The following is a 23,669-nucleotide window of genomic DNA, read 5'->3' on the forward strand; positions in this document are numbered from 1 at the left end:
GATGTGCATCATGATTGCCCGACATGGTGATTTCCATGTATCCTGAATGATGGTCCGACACCTTGCGCCAATTTCATCCACTCTGGAGCACCCTTATATATAGGGTCGAACACCCACCAGAAGATCCCATCTATCCCACGGTCAGCACTCGCCAGACACAGACAACCAGCGACCACAATGAAGCTCTCCACCCTTGCCTTGACCGCTGCCGCCGGCCTGTCCTTGGAGGCTACTGCTGAGACAGTCCAGGGTTTTGATATCTCCAACCATCAAGCCACCGTCGACTTCAAGGCTGCCTATAATGATGGCGCCCGCTTCGTCATGATTAAGGTGTGACATCGTTCATCTCAACCTTATGATCGCGTTGTTAACAGTCGCAGGCAACCGAGGGCATGACCTTCAAGGACCCGCTCTTTAGCTCACATTACCAAGGTGCTACTGAGGCCGGTCTGATTCGCGGAGGCTACCATTTCGCGACTCCCGACTCCTCCTCTGGCGCAGCACAAGCGCAAGAATTCCTCAAAAACGGCGGCGGCTGGTCCAAGGACGGCATCACCTTGCCCGGTATGCTCGATATCGAATACAACCCATACGAGGGTGGCACCTGCTACGGTCTGAGCGCCGCGAATATGGTCGCCTGGATCAAGGACTTCGTCGATACGTATCAGAAGGCCACTGGGGTCTACCCCATGATCTACAGCACCGCCGACTGGTGGAAGACCTGCACCGGAAATGCCGGCGGGTTTGGCCAGACCTGCCCTCTCGTGCTTGCCGCATATAGCAGCTCGGCGCCGTCGACGATCCCTGGCGACTGGCCGACCTACACCATCTGGCAAAACTCCGACAGCTATAAGCACGGTGGTGACTCCGATATCTTTAACGGATCGTATGAGCAGCTGCAGAAAATCGCTAACGCTGCGTGACTCTGGATTGACGACGTGTTTTGCAATATGAAATTCTTTCGTTTGTTTCTCGTGAATGTATCTTTCAACTGTCCAGGCGACGGTCGCTAGTTAATCAATTGACATACTGTTGGCTCTATCGTCTATTCAACATAAGTGGTAGATCAACCGGGGACATGAAAATCATTGTCGTGCTTTATCTTTTGCAACTGTCTTAACCATTGTCATGTTTTTACGGTCTTAACACCCAACTAGGAGTAACCGCTGTTATTGATCTGTCTTACCAAGGTAGCAGGAAGCCTTTGGAACTGGACAAAGGCTGACGTCGTGCTTACCACAGTGACCTCTTCCGCCGAGAAAAATACCAAAAGGAATAGCGAGAGCTCCGTAGAGTAGATACCATCATATCAAACCAAGGTGTAGGGCATGGTTGAGGTAGAGCACCGTGGTGGTGAGGACAGCTCAGTAAGGAGACCAAGCAAGGGGGCATGGGCAATTATACGGATTCAAAAATCTGCCAAGTGATGTAAATGTGTTTCAGACTCCATTAAGTACCCTCATAAAAGCAATAAATATGGAGACAATGAAGCAGAAGTCCATTTATTATTAACATGTCGCATAAACACGTCAACCTAGGTCCTAGCATGATCCCAGCCCAATAAGCCAGACAATGTCGATTTTAAAAGAAAGAAGTGCCCTTATGCTCGATCGCTATTCCTTTCAAAACCAGCTGATCCACAAAATAAAGTCCGAATGTCACATAAATGACCATCAACACACTTTCCCAGTATGGAAAACTTAGGCAAATCCCCCTTGCATCTCAGCCAGCCTGAGTCAATTTCCACACGTTGAAAGAGTCCGGTGGCACACAGATTGTCGGGCTTCCGTGCAGAAACAGACAAAGTATCATTCATGATCCAGATTCTGCTATGCGGTGGGTCCTCCATGGTCTCCCTGCATTGTGCTGGCCTCGAATGCCCGTTTATGTGGCGTCTCCTGAGCGTTAGTCCATGGTAAAATGTGCCCGACGCTTTGGAATAAGCTTAGAATGTTTAGAATTACACCAGAAGGTATCCAGAATCTCTGGAATACTTTTGGATGTGACATATCCTAGTCTGTTGTGATACCATCGGCTAGTAGGCCCAAATCACTTGTTACTAGTCAACCAACGCTCCACTGCTTGTGTAGGTAATTGTTTAGACGCTTTTCAGGATTGTATAGTAGACAAGGATCTACATTGACGTGGAGAGGTTTTTTGTAACTACTTCAGTCTGCATAATGCACAGTAGAGGCTCTTTCCCAGTATGTTTTAGTCCACCTTCGTCTCGGTCACGGACGGTCATAGTGGGACGAGGATGGCGAGCGAGTGGCGGTACACACACACACACACATACACATCTATCTACCAAGCATGTCTGCCAAGAAGACAAGGTCCAAGTGAAAGGGAGAGGTCTGTGTTTGACTGCCAAGAGTCATACGTGAAAGGAAACCAAGACTCGAAAAGAAACTAAAAATAAATCAAAGAATTAAGCAGACGGAAGAGATTCCGGTGTAACATAGCTTAATGTTGGCAGTGACCAGATTCTATCCACGCCTAAAGTCATAACCGAAAGCAGTTGTTCTATTCTTTCATACCTGCTCCGTTCTTGATATTGGACGTGAGAATAACCGAGATGCGGGGCGATGTTGAACATCAATCTTACATCAGTACAAAAGCCTTTGAGACTCTGCGGAATTAATCCACCGCCACAATATGTGCCTCATCGCGCCCTATATTAATCTGGGCAGAGACCAAGGCTTATAGTCACATTCCACGGTGTATAGTCTACCAATAACCAATTGACATGACAACTTGCTGTTCTTGTCTGCATTAGCTCCTTTCGCTCGGAGGTCATTAGGGCTTTGATTGGCCTATACCATGGAAACGGGATCAATGATGTCACTTTCTTCGCGCTAGACCTGACAACAGCTTCTTAAGTTCGATCTACTAGTACAGTAGGATTTAGTTGGGATCTCATGATCCAGTATATCCGAAGTAATCCGGCCCAATCTCCATCTGTCGCATTATTGGGTGGCCTAATTTCATTTGGGTTGGGGCAAACAGTACTCATCGCTCGGGGCACTGGCAGATTGAAACAACAAAGACCACTGTAGGATAGAATTAAAGTCCAAGCAGGTATGGTGGCATTGTGTATGGACCTGAGTGGCGTTGTTACTCAGGGGCTCATGGCCAATGATCTCCAATGATTCATGCTTTGTCCATGTGGTCAACGGACTCAAAAGTTGGAACGGGGAAGGGGTGGCTTGTCCTCGGCATTCACTAAGGTTCAATATCTCCCCACCGGGGCCAGAGACCCATCTTGAATCCATGGATCATATCACATTGTTTTCATTTTCCCCCTATGCTATGCTATCACACCGCTCAGGAGACACGGGAGAAAGCTGAGCGCTGAAAGCAGCCAGCCTGATGCCAAGAATAGGTCTCGGCGGGTCAGGGGATCAATTTCCCAAACGGGAAGTACGATATCAACCCTCACCCTCCATCATATCTCTGTTCTTTCCCCTCTACGGACAGAAAATAGCGTAGAAGAATCCATGATATGTCAAGATTGATGCATCCGACGCCAGATTAGAATGGTGCCTCCGACCCATCATGCAAAGATGGCCAAGTTGATCGAGCGATCGCGTTCCAAGGGATAACCCTGCGGATCCTCTACTCCACCAACTAATGTGCCAAGAGGGCCCAGTCGACTGCCAATTATCCGGGCTCGGCTTGTGCCTACCGGCAAAACCCTACTCTAACAATTGCGGGGTTACCTTGTTGGGCGCATGATGCCGCCCCTGCAAGGGTAGAGCGAAGAGTCATGGCCGTGTGCGGGGGATGTATTCACTGGGCTATCTGAGGGATCCTGTCGGAGTATCGTGCCCGCAATCAATTGGCTGTTCTGGGACTTGGGCTCCAGCGAGGCTGCTGTCAAGATGGCCGGTGCTCCGAGTATAAATACCATGGGCAAATTGCCCGTCCACGGTGCTGCACGGGTTGATTCCTGCAGTATACAGACAGGAGTTGACACCTTCTAACCAGCGGTAGACATGTATTTGCCTGGTGCCTCCCTTCTGTTTCTATGGGCAAATCATGCCCTAGCTGCAGGCAACGCAGCACTCCATCACAACCAGGCTCGCCAAGCGACGCCGTATGCCGTCAAAGAACCCCCATTGACCACACCATGGACGGACAAAGCTGGCACCGATCCTTGGCCAGAGTATCCCCGTCCGCAGCTCGAACGATCTGAGTGGAAGAACCTCAACGGAATCTGGCAGTATCAGGACGCACAAAGCCTGGCTGCTCTTGACAGTCCCCCATTTGGACAACCTCTCGCACACGAGGTTCTGGTGCCTTCCTGTCTGGAGAGTGGCCTATCTGGTAAGCCTTCCCTGCTGGACTGGGTTAGATTACATACTAACCATCGCATCTCCAGGCATCCAAGGCAAAGATACCTTGTATTCATGGTTTACCACGCAGTTCACAATTCCTCCGTCTTTCAAAGACCAGAATGTTCTCGTGAACTTTGCTGCGGTAGACTATGAGGCAACCGTCTTCGTCAATGGCAAAAAGGCCGGGTTCCACCGCGGAGGCTACTTCCATTTCGCATTTGATATCACAGAGTTCGTGAATCGTGATGGCGAAAACGAACTGTACGTGCCGCTCCCCGCTGGGAATCGGATCGCTGCTGACATATGATAGCCTCGTCTTTGTGCATGACCCCACAGATAGCGGCGACGATGTCATTCCTATCGGCAAGCAAAGACTAGTCCCCGCACATATCTTCTATACGCCCTGCAGCGGCATTTGGCAGAGTGTCTGGATCGAAGCTGCTCCGGCGAACCATATCACCCGACTGGATCTTGACGCCGACATGAACGGCAAAGGTACGTAGTGTCTTTCGATATGCATCTTCTTGATACTAATCCAATGAGCTAGTTACTGTCACTGTGAATACTGCGACAGAAAGCGCGTCGCCAGTCGAGGTCACGGTCTATGACGGTGATGAACAGGTGGGATCCGGCGAGGGAACGTCAGACGAGACCTTCAACTTCCTTGTTGACGGTGTAAAGCTATGGTCGCCAGACTCCCCGAAGTTGTACAACGTGACTGTCACGATGGGTGCAGAGGAAGTCCACAGCTATGTCGGTTTCCGCACGATTGCGAAAGGCAAGGTCGACGGTGTCGTACGTCCGTTGTTGAACGGTGAATTCATCTTCATGTTCGGGACGCTTGACCAGGCTACTGGCCTGATGGACTCTATACGCCACCCACACGAGAGGCTATGGTATACGACCTCAAATTCTTGAAGGATCTTGGGTTTAACATGGTTCGAAAACATGTAAGTGAGACGGTGCCAGGAGCTCATGGAAGGTATACTCACATATAAACAGATCAAGGTCGAGCCAGCACTTTTCTATCGGGCCTGCGACGAACTAGGCCTGCTAGTCATCCAGGACATGCCGTCGCCACGTCCCCTGTCCAGACCTGATGCTTGTGCCACCAGCGACATTATACCGAATGAGTCGCAACAGGACGAGTTCTCCAGACAGTTGGAGGTCCTGGTGAACCAGTTCAAGAGCTACCCCAGTATCATTGCCTGGGTAAGTAGCTTCGTCGAGTTCGTGTCTCTGCCACTCTAACCCTTCTTTGCAGGTCATCTATAACGAGGGCTGGGGCCAGATCACCTCGTACTACCCTGAGTTCGAATTAACAGACCGAGTGAAGGAGCTGGATCCAAGCAGATTGGTCGATTCAACATCCGGCTGGATAGACCATGGCGCAGGCGACTTCAGCGTAAGTGAAGGCGACCACGCTAGATCGCGAAATGATAGCTGACGGTCACAGGATAATCATCACTATGCCAATCCCCAGTGTGGAACTCCATTTTACTCCCTGTCGTCCAGCCCCCATGATCCCAGCCGTATTGGTTTCCAAGGAGAATTTGGAGGCATCGGTCACAACGTCTCCATTGAAAAGTGAGTTCACTGAGCCCCACGTGTGGTCATGACATCTACTAACTGGCCCAGTCTCTGGAACGTCCAAGAGGCCATCAATCATATCAACGAGACGTATGAGATCGATGAGACACTCGAAGCATGGAACTACCGCGGTCACATCCTGTTGACGGAATTCGAGGACCAGATCCGCCGGTTCGAATGTAGCGGTGGTGTCTGGACACAGACTACTGACGTTGAAGGCGAGGTGAATGGTCTGATGACATACGATCGCCGCGTGAAGCGTGTGGATGAGGAGCAATGGAAGAACGATATTCAGGCACTTTATGATGCGGCTGCTCAACGGGGTGCTCCATCCAAGATGAGGCTGTAGGGAGAACGAGTTAACGACCACATTGTTTCTTTCATTGTCAGGTTTGAACGACCCCGTCTTTTCCTTGCCTATCTTTCAGATGAGTTACATATTTGTGCCCTTGGGCTTAATTCACTTGTACATGGTCTTAATTTCACTGTGAGATGATGATTTGCATAAATATCCTGAATGTCAGTGAATACTGTTCGAAGGTAGAGAATAGAGTATTTCTTAAACTACAGAAGCAATTCACTGGGCCAAATGGCAAGGCCACGATACATAAATGGGAGCAATGTAGATCGGCACTACGGCTGACGCAGCATCCACGCAATCCACCGATGATCACAGTACAAGACACCATCAAGCTGGTTTCCACTCATGGATCGACTATGCATGGAAGCTCAAAGTTAGCTGCGAGGCTGCAGCGGTAACCATGTTACAAGGTGCACCTAGCCATGCTGTTGGTAGTACTTGTGGAAATTGGATTTTGTATAGAGTTATAGACGAGACTTTTGATTTCTATGATAAAACTTGCGTTTCGGGGTTTGATTGGGTATAGATTCATTGCAATACACAAGAAGTTGTTTGCATACTGTCATCACCAATATCATATTATTATTTGTCTGAGCTCCCGACCAGAGAATGTAAAAGTGGTGGCTGGACGACGGACAATATATGCTAGCTGAGCAGACCTTGTCTGACCTACACATAGACTTGGATTTGTCGTTCGACTATTGTATAGTTTGGCATGTCCATTTTCAAGGGATTAATTAGAGTTATTACCTTACTAAAGGCATGCGCCTAGGCCTGAGCCGACCCATAATGACTCAAAAAATGTAGGTAAAGTAGCAAGCTATTAACTAAAACTTCAAAAATGTGCATTCGAATCTTCAGACCTTCCCCTTGTATACTCGCGCTTTCTGACACAATTATGCGAGAGTTTCCATCACAATGCAACCTACGACGCAGTTTGCTGCTCCGCCTGAGCCACTTCGACCTCCCGAGCCGCCGGCTCTTGCTGCGCCTTCGACTCGAGACCCTCGATATTGCCTCTCTCCAATTGCTGAATCCGCCCTGTCGTCACCCGTGTCTTCCATGCGGGTGTACCGATATATTTGATGCCGTTGGGATCCTCAAACATAGCCTCAGTCTCCTCCAGTGTCTTACCGGCCGTCTCCGGGAAGAAGAAGTACACATGGATGAGCATGGCGGTGTTGAACACCCCAAAGATGATATACGTCTGCCAGCGAATGTTGGCAAATGCAGGGGGGGTGAAAAGACCCAGCGCGGTGTTGAACGCCCAATTTCCGGACGTTGACAAGGCAACACCTTTACCTCTGAGACGCATGGGGTACAGCTCTGGCGGGTAGGTCCAGCTGACGGGGCCCCAGGTTGGGGCGTACGATGCCACGAAGAGGTAGGTACAGGCGATCAATCCTTTCGCTGCCGAGCCGTGTAATCTCATCGACTGTTGGGCGACTCCGTCAATACCTCCCGGCACGACCTCCCCGTGGACAGCCATGATGGCACCATTGGCGTACATGAAGGTGGCCATCAATACCGCACCAACGAGCAAGGTTGGCCGTCGGCCCCAGCGATCCAACCAGATCAGGGCTGGAAGGGTCATGAGGACGTTGATGATGTATTGAATGGAAGAGGCGAGTAGATTTGAATCTCCGGAATAGCCGGCCATCGAGAAGACATATGTAATATAGTACACTGTGTGATGATGTGTTAGTCTAGGTATTCTTTCAAGGTGCCGGAGAAGGGCCACTTACTCATAACATTCATGCCAGTCAACTGGGACCAGATCTGCATGAAGAGGCCGATGATGGTGCGGTTCAACATTCTCGGCTTGAAGAGGTCGAAGTACGTGACATTCTTGAATTGGCGTTCAAAGTCACACATCTCCCGGATGTCCTGCATTTCAAGCGCTACAAACGGGTGGTTCATGTCTCCTTTGCAGTGGACCTTCGCCAGGATGGTTTGACATTCTTCCCAGCGATCCTTTCGGGCCAGCCATCGGGGTGATTCCGGGAGGATCATCATACCCAGGCAGAGGAAAACGGCGGGAATCATCTGCAGACCCCAAGGGACTCTCCATGCTGCCGTGCTGTATCCAAAGGCGTTCCGTTCACCGATATAGGAACATCCATACGAAATACTGGAGGGGCCGGTTAGTCCGTGGTGGTGCACGATATCTCTTTGGTGGGCCAGAGCTTACTAGAACATGATAAGAATACCCCATGTGATGGCCCACTGTTGAACACCAACAAACCGACCTCGTTTCGACGGCGGCGAGATTTCACTGATGTATACGGGGACCTGGGCAGATTCGATACCCACACAGAGACCGTTGAAGATACGGCCCACAATGAGCATGCCAATGTTCTGCGAGGCGCACATGATCGTGGAGCCGATGATCCTTTACCCTCAGAATGTCAGTAGCATTAACCTATCTTCTTCGTGTGCCTTGCTTCTTTGTTCTTCCTCTCTCTCAAGTAGAAGTATGGACTCACCAAAGAGAGCAAGCGGCCATGATTGAAGTCTTTCGGCCAATGCGATCAGACAACGGGCCGGAGATCAAGGCACCTAGCCAAGAGCCAGCGGACATAGATGCGGTGATACCTCCTTGGACTAGTGACTTGGGGCCGGAGCAATCTGGATCGTCGGTGAATGGAGGGCCCTGAGGGCCTTGGTTAAAGTAACATTTGTAGGAGTTTTCATTCAGCTGAGCAGACATGGATGAGATATCAAAGCCAAAGAGGGCACCGCCAACGACGGCGATGCCCGCAATGACATAGATGTTGCCAACCAACATGATGGTCGACCCAAGGCAGATGTACTCTTACAGCATGCACATGGGAACATCAGGAGAAAGAAACGATCTACACGGCCAAGAGAGCCCTTTAAATAGGAGCAGTGGTATGCACAGCAGTGACAGGCCATGCTCCCTAGAAGAAAGCTGACCCCGCACAGAGCTCGCTGGAAAATAACTCCCACGTCGGTAACGAGCCGACGTCGTTTGAGTGGGGGTTATTTGTATGTATCTCCTGACGTGTCGCGTCGGTGCGTATACGCTACGATTGGATCGCTCGTGCCAATGAGGGCAGGAAACCTACCGGACAAGCAAAGGAGACATTGAATGATTGGTCCCACGGATCCGGATCCTGGCTCTGGTCATCTTTCTAAGCGCATCACATTGTACCGAAGCCGTTGTGTTAGGGTTACATGAGGTCTGCCTCGCCGGGACATCATCCATGATCCATGTTTCATGAACACGAGCCGATCACCCTGTGCTCTTGTTTTGCGTAGCTTTCTCTATAGATATTTGTAAGTCAACTGGGTCATGCAATTACCAACGAGATTTCCTAGTTCAGATGAGTATGTATGCACAGTTCCCCAGACTTCTCCCCCATCTCCACCTCCACATTCTACCTTCATATGTACCCTGCCGGGACTCCACAACCACATGTCTCGCTCCCCACTTTCGAATATTAAGGATTAAAAATAGTGAGAACGAAGAGTAGCTGGTAGCTCCATTATGAGGTCATTAGCGAGAATCCCTCGAATCCCATAGGGTCATGGTCGGGGCATTCGAGCCGATGTAGCATATAACAAGGTTATATCGAAGCCTGAAGGAACAGAGGGACATTTCTGATTCGCTCTGGGCGGCCGCATGGGCCTCCTCTCCTTTTCCCCGCAGTTATCGCCCATACTACTCTGATCCTAGGCTTTATAGGGAGGCATGGATGGCACGATCCTTGGGGTATCAGGTCACTCCGAGTCATTGGTGGAACTACCGTTCTGCTCCTACGGGATGGATTCCAAGCTCAGAGATATACCTGCCAAGAAGGGTGGCTGCCGTTGTGTATACGATGGGAATTCGGGTTATTGACGCCTCTTTGCTTATTTAAACGAGATCGCGCGGAAGGTGATTGTTTAAATCAACTTCCATCGGTGTGGGATTTGAAACCCTAAGCGTGTTGCATTGCAAGAGGTACAGGGTGAGATATGCTGGCTCGCTTCATGAGCACGACTCTTGGCGATCATCTGACAGGTCTGTTAGGCATGCACTGATTTGGGAAATCTTGAGCCAGTGAAGGAGGACATGGAAATTGACCAAGACCGTCTGTTCCCTTGGCGCTCAGACCATCCTCGTTCATTCAGTTCATGGCGCTTCCTTTCTTCTGCCGATTTGCCGATGGTTCCTCCCGTTCCACGTGATCCAGCACGTGATCGGGTGTGCTGATGTAATCGGGAAAAGTAAAGAAAGAAGAAAGAAACAAGTTTGTTTCGTTTTCAAATTTCAACACGCGACCAACCCAACCCTAGAAAGTCGACCGCCATGGCGCTTATCAAATACGACAAGTCTGACAGGTCCCGCCAAGAAAAATACGAGGAACTGCCTGTTCGGTCTGCAGAGCAATCAAGGACGGAGTGAAAAGCCGGCCGAATAAAGGTCCGTCCAGATCATGGAATGATGACATGGTGGGACCAAAGACGCTTAGCTGCAGACGAACCCTGAAACACCGCCACCCAGCCATGGTTGAGACTCTTGAGTGGGCAGCAAGATCCTCTGGACCATGGGTCAGGGATCGAGACTGCACTCAATCGCCATAGCCCTCCGCTGTGCAACCAATCATTGCTCTCCTTACAGTGTAGTGGAATCCCCCTGGCGGGTATCCTTTGGTTTCCAGCACACAACTGCGCGGCCACACTGAGGCTGCGTGGCTCGTCGCCAATTTCCAAGCTCCACACTGGGTCCCAGAATGCTGAAAAGGGCAAACCAAACAAGCAATCCTCTTCCGCCATTACCGAGTCGGTCTAGTCCCGAGCCAACCTGGTAATACTATTCAAGGACAGGCTTTCCTGGTTGGGGAGGTGAGGGTCGCCGCTCTAACTGGCCAGTTCGATGAGATGATCCTTCATGCCTAGACTTCTTGGCTGCATTCTCCATTCTGTTGCTGCTTTTAAGGGTCATCTTTCTATGCCTGTCCTTGTATCTATAGAAACACGACTTTTCCACGGCATATATTTGGCGATTGTCTGATACCTTTGTATGGTACCTACGACTCGTCACATAAGGTCATGCTAAGTGTATCCAGCATTCGCGAGGCCAGAGACCACCCATGCCTCAATAATAGCACTACTACTGCAAGGATCTTGCTTCGCACATATTAGGGAGAAACAAAAGAGCGAAAAAATACCCAGGGTCAACGAATAACGATCGACTTGCGTACACCCGGGGGCAACTGTTCTAGTCCGCATCCATCAGGCATAGAGAATGAAATCCAAACAGAAGTGTACATCACACCACCACGGTACAAAAATGCGCCTGAAGTAACGCCACTATGAGTCCCCTTGGGTAGAGAATTATTGGAAACGGCTGTACACCATCAGTACCAGTTTGGTATGTTTCCGAAGTGATCATGGTTGCAGCTCGAACAGTGTTGTGTAAAGGAAATGGCTACTACTCAAAAAGCTACTAACTCGAACGAAAGATAAAAGCAAAACGCAAGTATTACACAATCAACAGTACTAGGAAATATCGTCTAAGCTTAACTTGAATAAATTAGCGATGCAACTTCAAGTAGTACCATGGTAGTCGTGCCGTCTTTCGCTTATCATTCTCCCTGTGAATGTCCTAACATATATTTATGGATAGATGACTGCAAAAAGAGGATTACGCTGTGGTTGAAAACACACACTCACTTGTCACTGAGTTATCATCTGGTATATATTTTAATACCATCAGATTCAAAATATCTGACTATATAGCAATCACAGCTGCTTTACAGAATAGAATATTATCGAATAGTAGTACGGAGTATGGTACTGTGTACTCAACTAGGTATACTCGATGGCCGGATTAAAGCGGCACGGGAGGGAGCTCAGCCACAAAGCCATGCCTCCAATCAGGTGGCCCCGTCGATCTTCATCCATCGGTCGTCGTCAACATCGTCTTGTCTTGTCATCCTGTTGCTCTCTCTCCAGTCGTCCCGTCCCACCAGATCCTCTTTCCCTTGCCCCCTTCCCCTACCTTCTCCCCCCCCCCTTGTCCACTTACAGTCTCTTTTGCTTTCGCTTCTCCCATTCCAGTCTTTATCATTCGGTCTCGCTGGTTCTTTCCCCATTTTGTATGGTCTAATCACAGTCCCCCGTCATGCCGGATTTCTTCCCCGATATCAGAAACCACCCCGGGAGGACAATCCTACTCTGTACCGCCCATATTCAATTTCGTTAACTTCCGTGGACGATGCCAACGCTTCTGCTCTATACTCTGACTCTGCCGTATTTCCCATGGGACGTGCTGGTCAAGCATGTCCTGGGAATTGAAGAAGAGGAAGCTGCAAGCGCTGTGGTCGCACATTAACATAAGGAGTAAGAAATAATCGGAGAAATCATAAGCGCCCTTCTCTCGCTAACCGCGTGCGTATTATGAACAGGATCTCAATTCTTCACTGCTCGTCATGAATCGCATCCGCAACCGAAAGGGTGGCGGCCCTTCACGCTGCGCCCAATCTACCTGACCTTCCTCGCCTCTTTGATGTTTTTGATGTTGCTGATATTGGAGGGTTTGCGACGCTATACGACGTGGTACGGAGGACTGGTCTTTTTGGAAGCGACCGATGAAGTCTCCAGTCTCCAGTCTTTTGCCTACAACTATATCCCCATTATCGTCGCCCTCATCCTTGTTACCCTATGGTCTCTCGTCGACTTCGATGTTTTGCGTCTTGAGCCGTATTTCCAGCTGGCCCGACCGGAAGGCGTTCCGGCCTCCGTGCTCTTTATCAACTACAACTTCGGTCAAACCTTCGTAACCCCGTTTCTTTCAGCCAAACGGGGTCACTGGGTGGCCCTATTGGTGTCGATTGTAACCGTCCTCATTCGTATGTTTCTCCCTGCCCTGCAGAGTACACTCCTGGAACTGCGCGAGGTCACCGTGATCTCCAATGAGCAGATGAAGACCTGGCCGGATCTGGTGGACTTGGGCACTCAGGCCAATTGGATCGCCGCTCAGGCACGGAGCAGTTTTGATTCTGTGAATTCGGCCGTTGCGTCGACTGCCGCCAATAGTCCGCAGAAGTCACGGTCCCCCGACTTTGCCGTACCGCCCGTGCAGATTCCTACAAATGACCGACGGGAAAGCACCGTGTGGAAAATCAACCAAACCATCTATTGGTCGCAATTATCCTGTCACGACTTGGCGACAAATAATGCGTTACCGGTGACGATCAATCAAACCGATGTGGAACACCCGATACTGTCGTGGAACGTGACTGGGTTGTCCCTGGTCAACGGGACGGACCAGGATTGCTCCTTGGACTTTCAATACGATAGTATTTTCTACCCGGACACTGACTTTCTGCAAGTGCGATACTGGGAGCCCGTGTGGACGACAGATACCTTTGACTCGGGCGAGATGCGAAAAGCATTCCGTCCCCGTGGTTGCGACCCTTTTGATCTATACGGCGTTCTGTTATCCGTCAACGCAACGACAGCTCCTGCCGACGCGATCAGCTCCCTGGGTTCCCAATATACTTCGTCGGCAACCATGTTTGCTTGCGATATCGAGTATCACAAAGCCATGGCGGAGATCCATATGCATGCGAACAGCTCCATCACGTCGGTGCGTGTGATTGCTAACACCACCGCCAATCTGACCAGCCAGGAATTCAATATCGACGAGTTTCAGGGCCTCCTCTCTCATCGCGCACCTTACACTAGTGACATACTCTTCATGCAGTATAACGACACGATGGGCGACCTCACCGTGACCGAGCTTCCCGTCGTCAGTCAGGACATGGATGACTTGGAGCCTATGCCCGTTCTGGATACCACGACCGTCATGCAGCAGGGGGAATTCGAAGAGAAAACCAAACGAGTTGTCATTCAAGCCTTTGTGTTGACCATGGGGCGTTTGTTCAATCCGGATATACCTCCAACGACCGTCTCCGCTGTTCGCTTCGCACACCGAGTCACCATTGCCGTCGTTTCGTTCGCAGCAACCTTGTCGGAGGCCATTCTCTTCTTGAGCACCGTCGTGGCCCTTGCTCTATTGTATTTCTACCAGCGTCGCCCAAATATCCTTCAAAGCGATCCAGGCTCCATTGGGGCGATGTGTAGCATGGTTACAGACTTGTTCTCCCCGTCGAATATTCTCGGTAATGCCCAGTCCGATTTCCATCAGCTTTCGACTCGACAACTGCGGATGGTTCTTCGAAATGTCCGACTTTACTGGCGGGAAGGACCGATGGGAAGACGCGTGGAACTAGTCTCGGTGGACGGCGAGAGCCACGGTAAGTACTAGGCTGGCCCCGGATGGTTCCCTCGACTCCACTGACAAGACTAGACTCCTCATCCCGCCTGAGGGACCGGATTCGCACGCGCGTTGATCCGAGGCCGCACTTTCTGGTGATTCCGATCTTTATTCTTGAGTTCCTCCTTCTTGTCGCGGTCATTGCTATCATGGCATTGGTCATCGCTTCGCTCGCCCATGAGGGTAGTTTCCAGCATCTTACCCAGTCGGATTCTAGTTTCTTCCAGGTCGTGTTATCCTTCCTTCCTTCCGTAGTTGCCTCTGCTGTCGGAGCGCTCTGCAACTCCATCCAGCGGAATATCAGTATCCTGGAGCCGTGGGTCCATCTGCAACGCGGACAGGCGAAGGCGAGGGCCTCCTTGTCAATGAACTACGCCTCCCAGACCCCGTGGCTAGTTCTTTTGAAAACCATCCGGGACCGTCATCTCTTGTTGGGCCTGGTATCCTTGGCCTGCGTGGTCAACACGGTCCTCACGGTGGTTTCCGGCGGACTTTTCACGCAAAAGCTCACCACGTCCGGGTTCTCCACCGAAGCCATCCAGGCGAACTACAGCAACTCCATATTCAAGCAAACTGACTTTGCCGCGGATTTCACCGAGTACGATCTGATTCAGACCAGTATCACCAGCGGGGTGCCTATGATCCCGTGGACCAGTCCAGATTATTCATTCGTGCCCCTGAAAAACACTCAGCCGAACGTGACTGCCTCATATGAGGCTACGACCCTCGGCATTGGCGCTGACTTCGAATGCCAGGAATTATCGATTTCTGAGCACCTGAAGAGGAACGACACGACGGGGCAATTCTATTGGCAGTACCAACCGTTTCACAATGAGAGCCGACAGTGCACGGTGGACATGTTCCAGCAAAGGAGCGACAAGATCCCCCTCTCTATTCACTTCCTTTCTCCTGCGGCCCTCGAGGACATGGACCAATGTCAAACATTCACGGTTCTGGTGCTTGGACGATGGAATTACACAGGAGACTCGGCCATGACCAAGAAAAACACGATCGCTTTGCACTGTGAACCGCACGTCCAGATGCAGAACTTTTCCATTGTCTTCGACCAAAAGGGTCAGATCCAGGATTATGACCCTGTACCAAACACTGCGATTACCTCCGGCCCCATGTATGAGAATGCCACGGTTAGTCTGGGCCAATTTAACAAAGTCTTCGCCTCCATTCCCCAAAGCTTTGTCGACGAGGAGCAAAAAGGGCCCACCGTGTCTTCATATGATTGGGCGGGCTTCCTGGTTGCTCGCTTGTATAAGCAAAGAGAGAATAGGGTGTCCGCGCTGGATTCCGCAGACCTGATTACTATGTCGGAGACCGTCTACCAGTGGGTGTACAGCACCTACTTTTCTCTGTGGGGACCGACCTACCTAGAGCCACTGGAGCAGCCATACACTGCCACCAATGCTACCGTCTACTACAGCACCTGGGCTATGGTCCCGTCGGTCCCATCATTGACCATCGCGCTGTCTATCATTGCGCTGGACACGCTGGTTGTGCTGGTCGTGTTTGGGACGCGACGGGGTCGGTTCAAAGGGCCACGGATTCCACGATCCATTGGATCCGTCATTCCTTGGATTGCAAACAGTCGGATGCTGAGCGACTTCCGAGGGACTTATTCGTGGACCAGCCTCCAGCGCCGGGATTACTTGGATCGATTAAACAAACGCTATGCATTCCGGATGTTTCCAGGGTCGGACGCCCAGTGGCGGTTTGCTGTGGACGAAGAGCCGCTGGTGCAGGAGGACAAACCAACTGTCGTTACTGATTCAGGCACTGTGGATCCCGCTAAACAACCTGGTGCGATTGAGCTCCGGCCTATTGGTAATGATGATTCTGGGGCACAACGAAATCATGAGTAATGTGATATGACCTGCTTGTATTATAGCCTGGCGTCTTTGAGTTTTGGTTAGACAGGATTTTGATATTGTTTTATGGATCTATGTATGTACGCATGTGGATCTTTGTACATATAGCTTGATAATATATGCACCACATCATCTTGACAGGAAGAAGCGAAGACGAAGGATATTCTCCATATAGATAGACTGTAGGATCCAATATATCAGAGTGATAAGGGAATTATATCACATCAAAATTGAGATATTTTTTCTACAGTTACAAACAATCGTAAAATTTAGAGATAACTTATATCATAGTAAATCACTTAAGATTAGATCTAATCGATTCTCTATTTAATAAAATATATTACGTTGAAATATCGAATGATTTTATAAAGGATTGGGTGTATATTTAGTAAAACGTATTTCCATCTCAAAATATATTTTGCTGTCATCGAAGAACTTTCACAGATATATAAAGACAGATATATAAAGAAGTGCTTCTGGCGACTACATCCCCAATTCTTTCTTAAATCAGTAGAAGTTTAAGACAATACGTAAAATCAAATAGCATATTATTTAAATATAATTCTCAGCGACTTAATACTACCTAAAACTACATGACAGCAACTGGAGTGCCTAAAACGACCGTATTGACTTCTACAGCGCAAAGCAATCCTTTCCACCGAAACATGAAAAATAATACAATCAAAACAAAGGCGTACATAGCAAATACAAGAAGATAGCCTGCCGCCCTAATGCACCAGTTACTAGAATCATGCAGCTACAGCTTGTTCTGACTATCAGTCAATAGCTCCACCCCTCCACCGGCAATGCACACTTTGCCCGTTTCAACAACTCTTGTTTGAAAAGTGACTGTTTTACCCTCCTTCCACAGTTCGGGCCGGAGGGTCTGCCCAGGGAAGACACTCTCAACAAAGCGGCCTTGATACTCTTGTATCGGCCATATTGTTGGACGATATGTTTCCCCGAAATACCAAAGAAGCAGAGACCGTGAAGAATCGGGGCAGGAAACCCAACAGCCCTACCAACAGCGGGGTCTATATGCCCCAGATTATAATCACCACTCAGCCGGTATAGTGCCGCTTGCTCCTCGGATGTTTTATCTTCACATATGAAATCCGGCGCCGTGTATGTCCTTGAGTTGCTGAGACTGGGCTGGGTTTGGCCGCCAAAGCCACCAGCATTTTTCACGAACAGAGAGACCTCGTTGTAAAACACATCTTCCCCGGTAACCTCATCGCGTGTGATGTGAGCCATGGTCACAATGGCTGCTTTCTTCTTGTCGACCACCTCAAGGAGTCGGCTATGCGTGACAAGCCTGCCTGCAGTTGGAATGGGATATTTGCGAATCTCGAGGTATTGCTCTCCATGGACGTAGCCCAGTGGGTTCCACTTGGGCAAAATATCTTTGAACTCGACGGGCAAGCGAGAGAAGAAGGCTGGAATGGTCCCAAAAGTTGGTACCGGCTGAAAGTTCAGATCCGTCTCGAGGACAAGAGGCAAATCATTGCGTTTGGCCGTAACGCCGAGGTCTTGAGAATACGCGTCAGATGTCTCCCAGAGCTAGTCGGGTGAGGTATGTGTGAACTCACTGTAAAGAATAACGTCCTTGTGGTTGTATTCATAAACACCGCCCCGGGCACGAGCAGCCTGCCCGGCCTCTATCTTTTCCACGGCACGCACTGTCTTCAGGATTCCATGAGGGATACATTGAGAGGTATGTGCACGACTGCAGGAATAACCAAGCAATCTTCGTTCGAGATGAGGACTGACATTGCGTGTTAGTTACGGAGCCTCGCCTCAGGACTTTGCGGAAATTGCGCGAATCAATCATCAGCACTCGAAGCACAACCCGTATGCCCAGTTTCAAGATGAATACAGCTTAGAGCAAATTCTCGAGTCCCCGAAAATGGGGGGCCACCTCACGAAGCTTCAATGTTGCCCTACCAGCGACGGAGCTGCCGCCGCCGTTCTTGTTTCTCAGGCGTTCCTCGATCAGAGACCTGAATTGAAATCTCAAGCCATCCTGATTGCGGGTCAAGGCTCAGCAACCGACAGCCCTGATCTGTTCGCCGGAAGCCTCGAGTCTGCCGCTGGGAGCAGTATTACCAAAGCTGCAGTGAAAACTGCCCTAGATCAGGCTGGCCTGAAATCTGTGCACGAAATCAAAGTGTGCGAGCTGCACGACTGCTTCGCACCCGCTGAAATGCTCGCACTTGAATCACTGGGGTTCGCAGAGAAAGGAAAGGCGTTTGAGTATGTCCGCCGAGGAGATATCACCTATGGTGGCAAAACGGTAGTCAACCCGTCTGGAGGTTTGCTTTCCAAAGGGCACCCCCTGGGAGCAACTGGATTGGCACAATGCGCAGAGCTCGTGTGGCAGCTGCGCGGCTGGGCTAACAACAGACTGGTCGAAGGCGCACGTGCTGCCCTGAGCCACAACGTCGGAATGGGTGGATTTGGTGTGGTCACTGTGTACAAGAGAGCAGACGGGAAGCCGGCCACAGTTGTGGATAGCGCTGATGTTGCCCGTCTTTCTGGGGTAGGGTATAACCCAGCCGTTGAGGCCAGAGGCTTCACTGAGGCTCAGGCCTCACTGGTCAGATCCAAGACTTCGCGATGTGATTGGGCTATAGACGAAAGCCAAAAGAAGGTGGAGTCTCACTTCTAGCCTCAATCATCCGTCGCAATGCACCTGTGTGTGGTAATCTGAAGCCTAATGTGAATGTGCTCTGTGGCAGGCATTTAGCCACTATTTAGATAGCTTATCGCGCCTTTCGTATCTTCGTTTATTCTTCCTCATGCTCCATTAATTCGTTCAAGGCTAAGATGTCGATTTTGTCTTCCTATGGGGCCTCTTTCAACACGACTGGGTGAATTGTAGCTGTTTGTGATAGTTGTTTTCATAGGATTTTAAATCAAGGGTTATCAGTTTCGTGGGAGTTGTGAAAACCTTGCCCTTACCATTCTTTATCCTTTGCTCGGTCTAAAGGGTATCAGAAAGAAGTCTTGTCTCACCCGCGTTTCATTTATGAAGCCACCCCTAAGTGGGGAGAAACTGAGTTGCGAGATTGAACACGTCTCCTATGTTTCAGCTGCTGTGTATCCCGCGTACCACTCTCGAGCCTTGTTGATGTACCCTTTCTGCATGATTCCTCGTATTAATTTTACTTGACTGTCTTGGCTACTGTAGAGTAACATGTCCTTCGAGGATTAGCTCTATACTCTTTTAAAGCCGTTTAGATCTGTCTAGTCTCTGAACTAGTATCTACTCGAGAGCTTATAGATAGTTTCAGAAAAATAGTAGTATAGAAAGATGTCGGTGACCTATACTCTAATCTAGAACTAATTGCCAGGGTGCGAGTCTACCACGACTGGGGAGGGCTTTGAACGCGACTTCTTCCCCCAGGCAAGCAGAGAAGCTGACAAGAGCAAGGCAGCCCTAGGGATGCCCCGAGGGTAGGTCGAGGCCGGCACAGCAAACGCGACGATATGCAATGATTTAAAACGTCTTGCGGACCAGGGCACCGCTAATATACACCAAATTCCGCCTACAAGTGTGTCTGACTCGTAAATAGTGAACGGTACGGCGTCGCTGTCGAACCAGACTAAGGAGGTTTGCTCCACCTCCGGAGCGAACATGCAGCCTTCCCTACAAGCAGGGAAAGGAGCATCAGCGTGAAATATAAGAATCTGAAAAGAGAAAAGAACGGAAAGGAAAAAAGGTGGCACAGGATATTCAATCAATACGATTCCGTAGTCCAGCTAACAAATGCTCTATCTTGTGCTGTCGTGCAGCGATTCGTCAAGTCTCATCAATCACTACGCCCGTTACTCCATGGCCCATGCTTCGCTCATGCAATCCACTTCTTGTACTTCCTGACCTCCCTCTTGAAGATGTTGGTCGATCCCCCAAGCTTCTTGGGCTCCGGCGTAAGAACCTGGCCCTTGTTCGGGGGTCCGTTGAAATCGCCGCTTCTGCAGGCATCGTCGATGCCATTGCACTTGGTCATCCAGATGTCGCAAGCGTGGATACCCGTGGGAAGAGCGGTGTTGTAGCACACATCACTCTGGTCCCAGCACTTTTGGGAAGACTAGAAACGAGTTAGCAGTGACCATGAAACACTAAAAATCCACAAGAAGAACATACAGCCCAGCAGCCGTTCTCATCACTATAGTCAGGAACCTCAAACCCACACCAGTTATCGCGCTGCAAGATGCAACCGGCAGGCTTGAGACCCTTGTTCTGAGCAGCAACAGCCCTCTTCTCCGCCGGACTGACCGAACGCTCCGCAACACCCTTACTCTCATAGACAGCCGGGCCGGGGATAGGATAGGGCAGCTTCAGGGGCTTCTCATAGATATTGTACTTCACGCCGGGGCTATCCAGCGAGTAATAGCCCTCACCAATACTAACAGTCTCGGGCTTCGCACTGCCACCACCCTGCACAAAGATCTGGGCGCAGTTGACATAGAACTGTGGGTCAAGCGGGTCCGCAAAGGCAGCGTTGTGCAGTGCCAACAACTCCGTCCTGACCAGGTAATAGCCTTGTTCGATATCCGAGGGCACCCGCACAGACAGGAACCCGTTGTTGTCGATCAGTTTCTCCGTGCACCACTTCTCGGTGCTCTCGTCGTAGCCCGTGTGCCAGATCTTGAACCATCCGTCGCCCGCAGCGTTGTTATCCGCCGTCGCGTCGTCGACCTTCTTCATGTACACGGCGCAGGGGCCCTTGTGGCTGATATCGATGGAGCCCGGCTGGGCGCCGTCGGCCCATGCGCGGAATTCGAAGGTCAGGAGGGAGTTGGCTTTCGCGGGGCACACACGGGCGACGCCTTTTTCGCCATCTTTGCCTGTAATTCCGGGCTGTGTTAGTTGATGTCGTTCCGGCTTTATCTGGGGGCGGGGGTCGTCAAGTTCCTACCGCAGGCGATATCCTTGCTGGACAAGGGCTCGATGGGGTATGTGGCGGTGTTGGCATCGTGGTTCATACGGACGCAGGTGCCATCGCCCTGGTTAACTTCGTCCACGTAGAGCGTGGTGAAGGTTGTGTGGCTGAGCGCCAAGGGAGCGAGGAGGAGAAACAGGGCGGATCGAAACATCTTGCACAAAAAGGAATGTAAGGATCAATCACAGATTGACAGTTGAATGACGTTGGAACGTAAGGAATGAATAAGTGAGAACCTGCTTCAAGCAGGTCGGCTAGAAAAGAATGACTACAAAGAAAGGAATGACTTGTAGAATGTGAAGCAAGAGGTGGGTACCCAAAGAGACGACGGTGAGGGTATATAAAGAAATCCAACGTTCAAGACCCTGCACAAAGTTCAAAGACCACCAACGGACCCCACTAACCGAAAAAGCCCAATTGAACCCTTAATAGAATTAAAGCAGGGCATCCATGAGTCCAGTCGATCAATTAGATTGCTCGGCGCTTACCGAGAGATTAGCAGCGGAGATCGCAGCAGCCAACGCTTCAACGCCGACGGGTCCGATCGAAGTCCAGATTCGCTGAAATGCCGTCGGGTAATCCGCCCCCGAGGGTCTTTCTTGGCGGTTTCAGAGCTGTGGTGGCGTTCGCGTATTCTTTGTCGCTGTTGGATTTGGGGGAAATTGACGGTGGAGCATGTTCGCTGACAGACAGGCTCCCACAGGCACCGGTGAGGGCTAATGATTGCAGGGCCATCCAGTGGTTGTCTGTCCTGTGAAATGACCCGTTTCACACTGAGTCCAGTCCAACCGGATCTATCGAGCATGCATCAAGCAGGTTTTGGAAGAAATCGAACCCGCAAACATGCTCTGTTATCTGTCCACCATTATAGAAGGACGGTCTATTGTTTGCCCTTGTACTTGTGCAACGTAGCCAAATATAGCCCTCGCCATAATGGCATTATTCCATGCGCACACAGGCAGTGTGACCGTGAGTCTCGTGTGGTGGATCGCAGCTAGGGCCAGGTTACATTCGGATAGTGTCTTGGCTTCCACTCTCACCCACTGGAACAGCTCCATCTGATTGGCGCTCCAGGCTCTGGCTCAGGTACAGATCCAGCCGGGTTTCAAACAGGAATCTTTCGGGATTTACAGCCCCGTTGGAAATCGTTTATTTTCTTGGCCTCTGTGAAGACACAGTCGTCGCGCTTTAAGACATGCATGCACAAAGAGATCTTTCCCCGGCAGTGAGGTACAGGACTACAAAGAACGGGGCAGAACAAACTTCACCATGCTCTATCTTTACCACTGGAACTGCTGTCGTTAACACCGAGATAATCACAGAAGCATATCACATGTTTCGGAGGTTTAATTGCATTATTCCATAAACGCAACCTGACAACATGACTGAACTTCTGGACAAAATATGAGAGGCCAGGTTCGGCATGGTGCCAGGATGTTCAGTAGACGCTCATGTCGCTTACAGTTGCCAGTCAGACAACATGTGAATAAGGGGTATTTTTCAGCCACAAAGGATAGGTAATTTGGATCGAGGCCACTTGCCGCGAAGAACCCCTTGATGACTGCAGGAAAGGATCAGAATCGTGGAGGTATAACGGTCGGAGATAATTCTACGCATTTTCTTTTGGGGTAAGAGGTAGTCAGCTGACCGGCCCTTCTAGCCATACCCCAAGGATTATTTATGCAAGAATCTGCAGTTTTCTCGATTCAGATCAGTAGACTATGCTGGTGCTTGAGAACAGCGCTTAGCACATTGTTCCCAAGCATGCCTCGGAGGGACAGGTTGTAAATCTATCGGGCACATGCAGTCAGGCTATTCATAGGGCAACATAGGGCGCTTCTGCAATAGTTTCAGATATTATCATGACATCATTGGACCTTGGCTCTTAGGTCGTTCTAGCTTCTTTGTAACATATACTGTCACCTGCTGCGAGAATATTAGTCATTTATCTCATATTCTGGCGTTGGCATGTTCACCATGGATTATTCGCTGATTTGAAAGCATGGTTGCAATATTAGATTTCACTAACATGTTGCACCCCCTAATAGCCCAATATAGTAGGCCTGTCTTTGTATAGGAAGATGTCAAACAGAGGTCCTATCAGAAAATGAAACGTTCGGACAATGCAGTCTACGGAGGCTACGAAGTTTATATATTTTCTTACCCCTGCCAGACTAAAACACCATATGACGCGAGGATGCTACGAAACACTCTATCCCTAACATATATAGAGAGAGAGAGAGAGAGAGAGAGAGAGAAATGCAT

General features: G+C 50.0%; 7 protein-coding genes across 7 annotated transcripts; 4 read left to right on the forward strand and 3 right to left on the reverse strand.

Moving 5' to 3' along the window:
- Positions 1–177: 177 nt before the first annotated feature.
- Positions 178–923, forward strand: ANOM_008881 (lysozyme; the record flags this gene model as incomplete). Its single annotated transcript, XM_015554137.1, has 2 exons — positions 178–330; positions 381–923. The coding sequence occupies 2 exons, from the start codon at positions 178–180 to the stop codon at positions 921–923; spliced, it is 696 nt and encodes a 231-aa protein (XP_015403653.1).
- A 3,025-nt stretch (positions 924–3,948) lies between these two features.
- ANOM_008882 (putative hydrolase) lies at positions 3,949–6,459 on the forward strand. The gene is made up of 9 exons (XM_015554138.1): positions 3,949–4,326; positions 4,382–4,598; positions 4,648–4,832; positions 4,885–5,136; positions 5,187–5,287; positions 5,340–5,549; positions 5,602–5,742; positions 5,794–5,924; positions 5,976–6,459. The coding sequence occupies exons 1-9, from the start codon at positions 3,996–3,998 to the stop codon at positions 6,274–6,276; spliced, it is 1,869 nt and encodes a 622-aa protein (XP_015403652.1). The 5' UTR covers positions 3,949–3,995; the 3' UTR covers positions 6,277–6,459.
- A 754-nt stretch (positions 6,460–7,213) lies between these two features.
- Positions 7,214–9,076, reverse strand: ANOM_008883 (sugar porter family MFS transporter; the record flags this gene model as incomplete). The annotated part of the gene is made up of 4 exons (XM_015554139.1): positions 7,214–7,974; positions 8,034–8,419; positions 8,480–8,680; positions 8,775–9,076. 4 exons carry the CDS (start codon positions 9,074–9,076, stop codon positions 7,214–7,216), a joined length of 1,650 nt encoding a protein of 549 aa, XP_015403651.1.
- A 3,362-nt stretch (positions 9,077–12,438) lies between these two features.
- Positions 12,439–16,452, forward strand: ANOM_008884 (DUF3433 domain-containing protein; the record flags this gene model as incomplete). Its single annotated transcript, XM_015554140.1, has 3 exons — positions 12,439–12,639; positions 12,705–14,558; positions 14,612–16,452. Exons 1-3 carry the CDS (start codon positions 12,579–12,581, stop codon positions 16,450–16,452), a joined length of 3,756 nt encoding a protein of 1,251 aa, XP_015403658.1. The 5' UTR covers positions 12,439–12,578.
- A 786-nt stretch (positions 16,453–17,238) lies between these two features.
- ANOM_008885 (uncharacterized protein) lies at positions 17,239–18,230 on the reverse strand (the record flags this gene model as incomplete). The annotated part of the gene is made up of 3 exons (XM_015554141.1): positions 17,239–17,987; positions 18,048–18,141; positions 18,198–18,230. 3 exons carry the CDS (start codon positions 18,228–18,230, stop codon positions 17,239–17,241), a joined length of 876 nt encoding a protein of 291 aa, XP_015403657.1.
- Positions 18,231–18,364: 134 nt separating this feature from the next.
- ANOM_008886 (uncharacterized protein) lies at positions 18,365–19,126 on the forward strand (the record flags this gene model as incomplete). The annotated part of the gene is made up of 1 exon (XM_015554142.1): positions 18,365–19,126. The coding sequence occupies one exon, from the start codon at positions 18,365–18,367 to the stop codon at positions 19,124–19,126; it is 762 nt and encodes a 253-aa protein (XP_015403656.1).
- A 1,065-nt stretch (positions 19,127–20,191) lies between these two features.
- On the reverse strand, positions 20,192–21,742 carry ANOM_008887 (lytic polysaccharide monooxygenase auxiliary activity family 9 protein; the record flags this gene model as incomplete). Its single annotated transcript, XM_015554143.1, has 3 exons — positions 20,192–20,549; positions 20,606–21,309; positions 21,381–21,742. Coding segments are annotated over 3 exons (1,131 nt in total), but the record flags the coding sequence as incomplete, so codon positions are not given.
- Between the last annotated feature and the right edge of the window lie 1,927 nt (positions 21,743–23,669).

The sequence above is a fragment of the Aspergillus nomiae genome, assembly GCF_001204775.2.
Source record: "Aspergillus nomiae NRRL 13137 chromosome Unknown contig00320, whole genome shotgun sequence".
Classification (NCBI taxonomy): Eukaryota; Fungi; Ascomycota; class Eurotiomycetes; order Eurotiales; family Aspergillaceae; genus Aspergillus; species Aspergillus nomiae.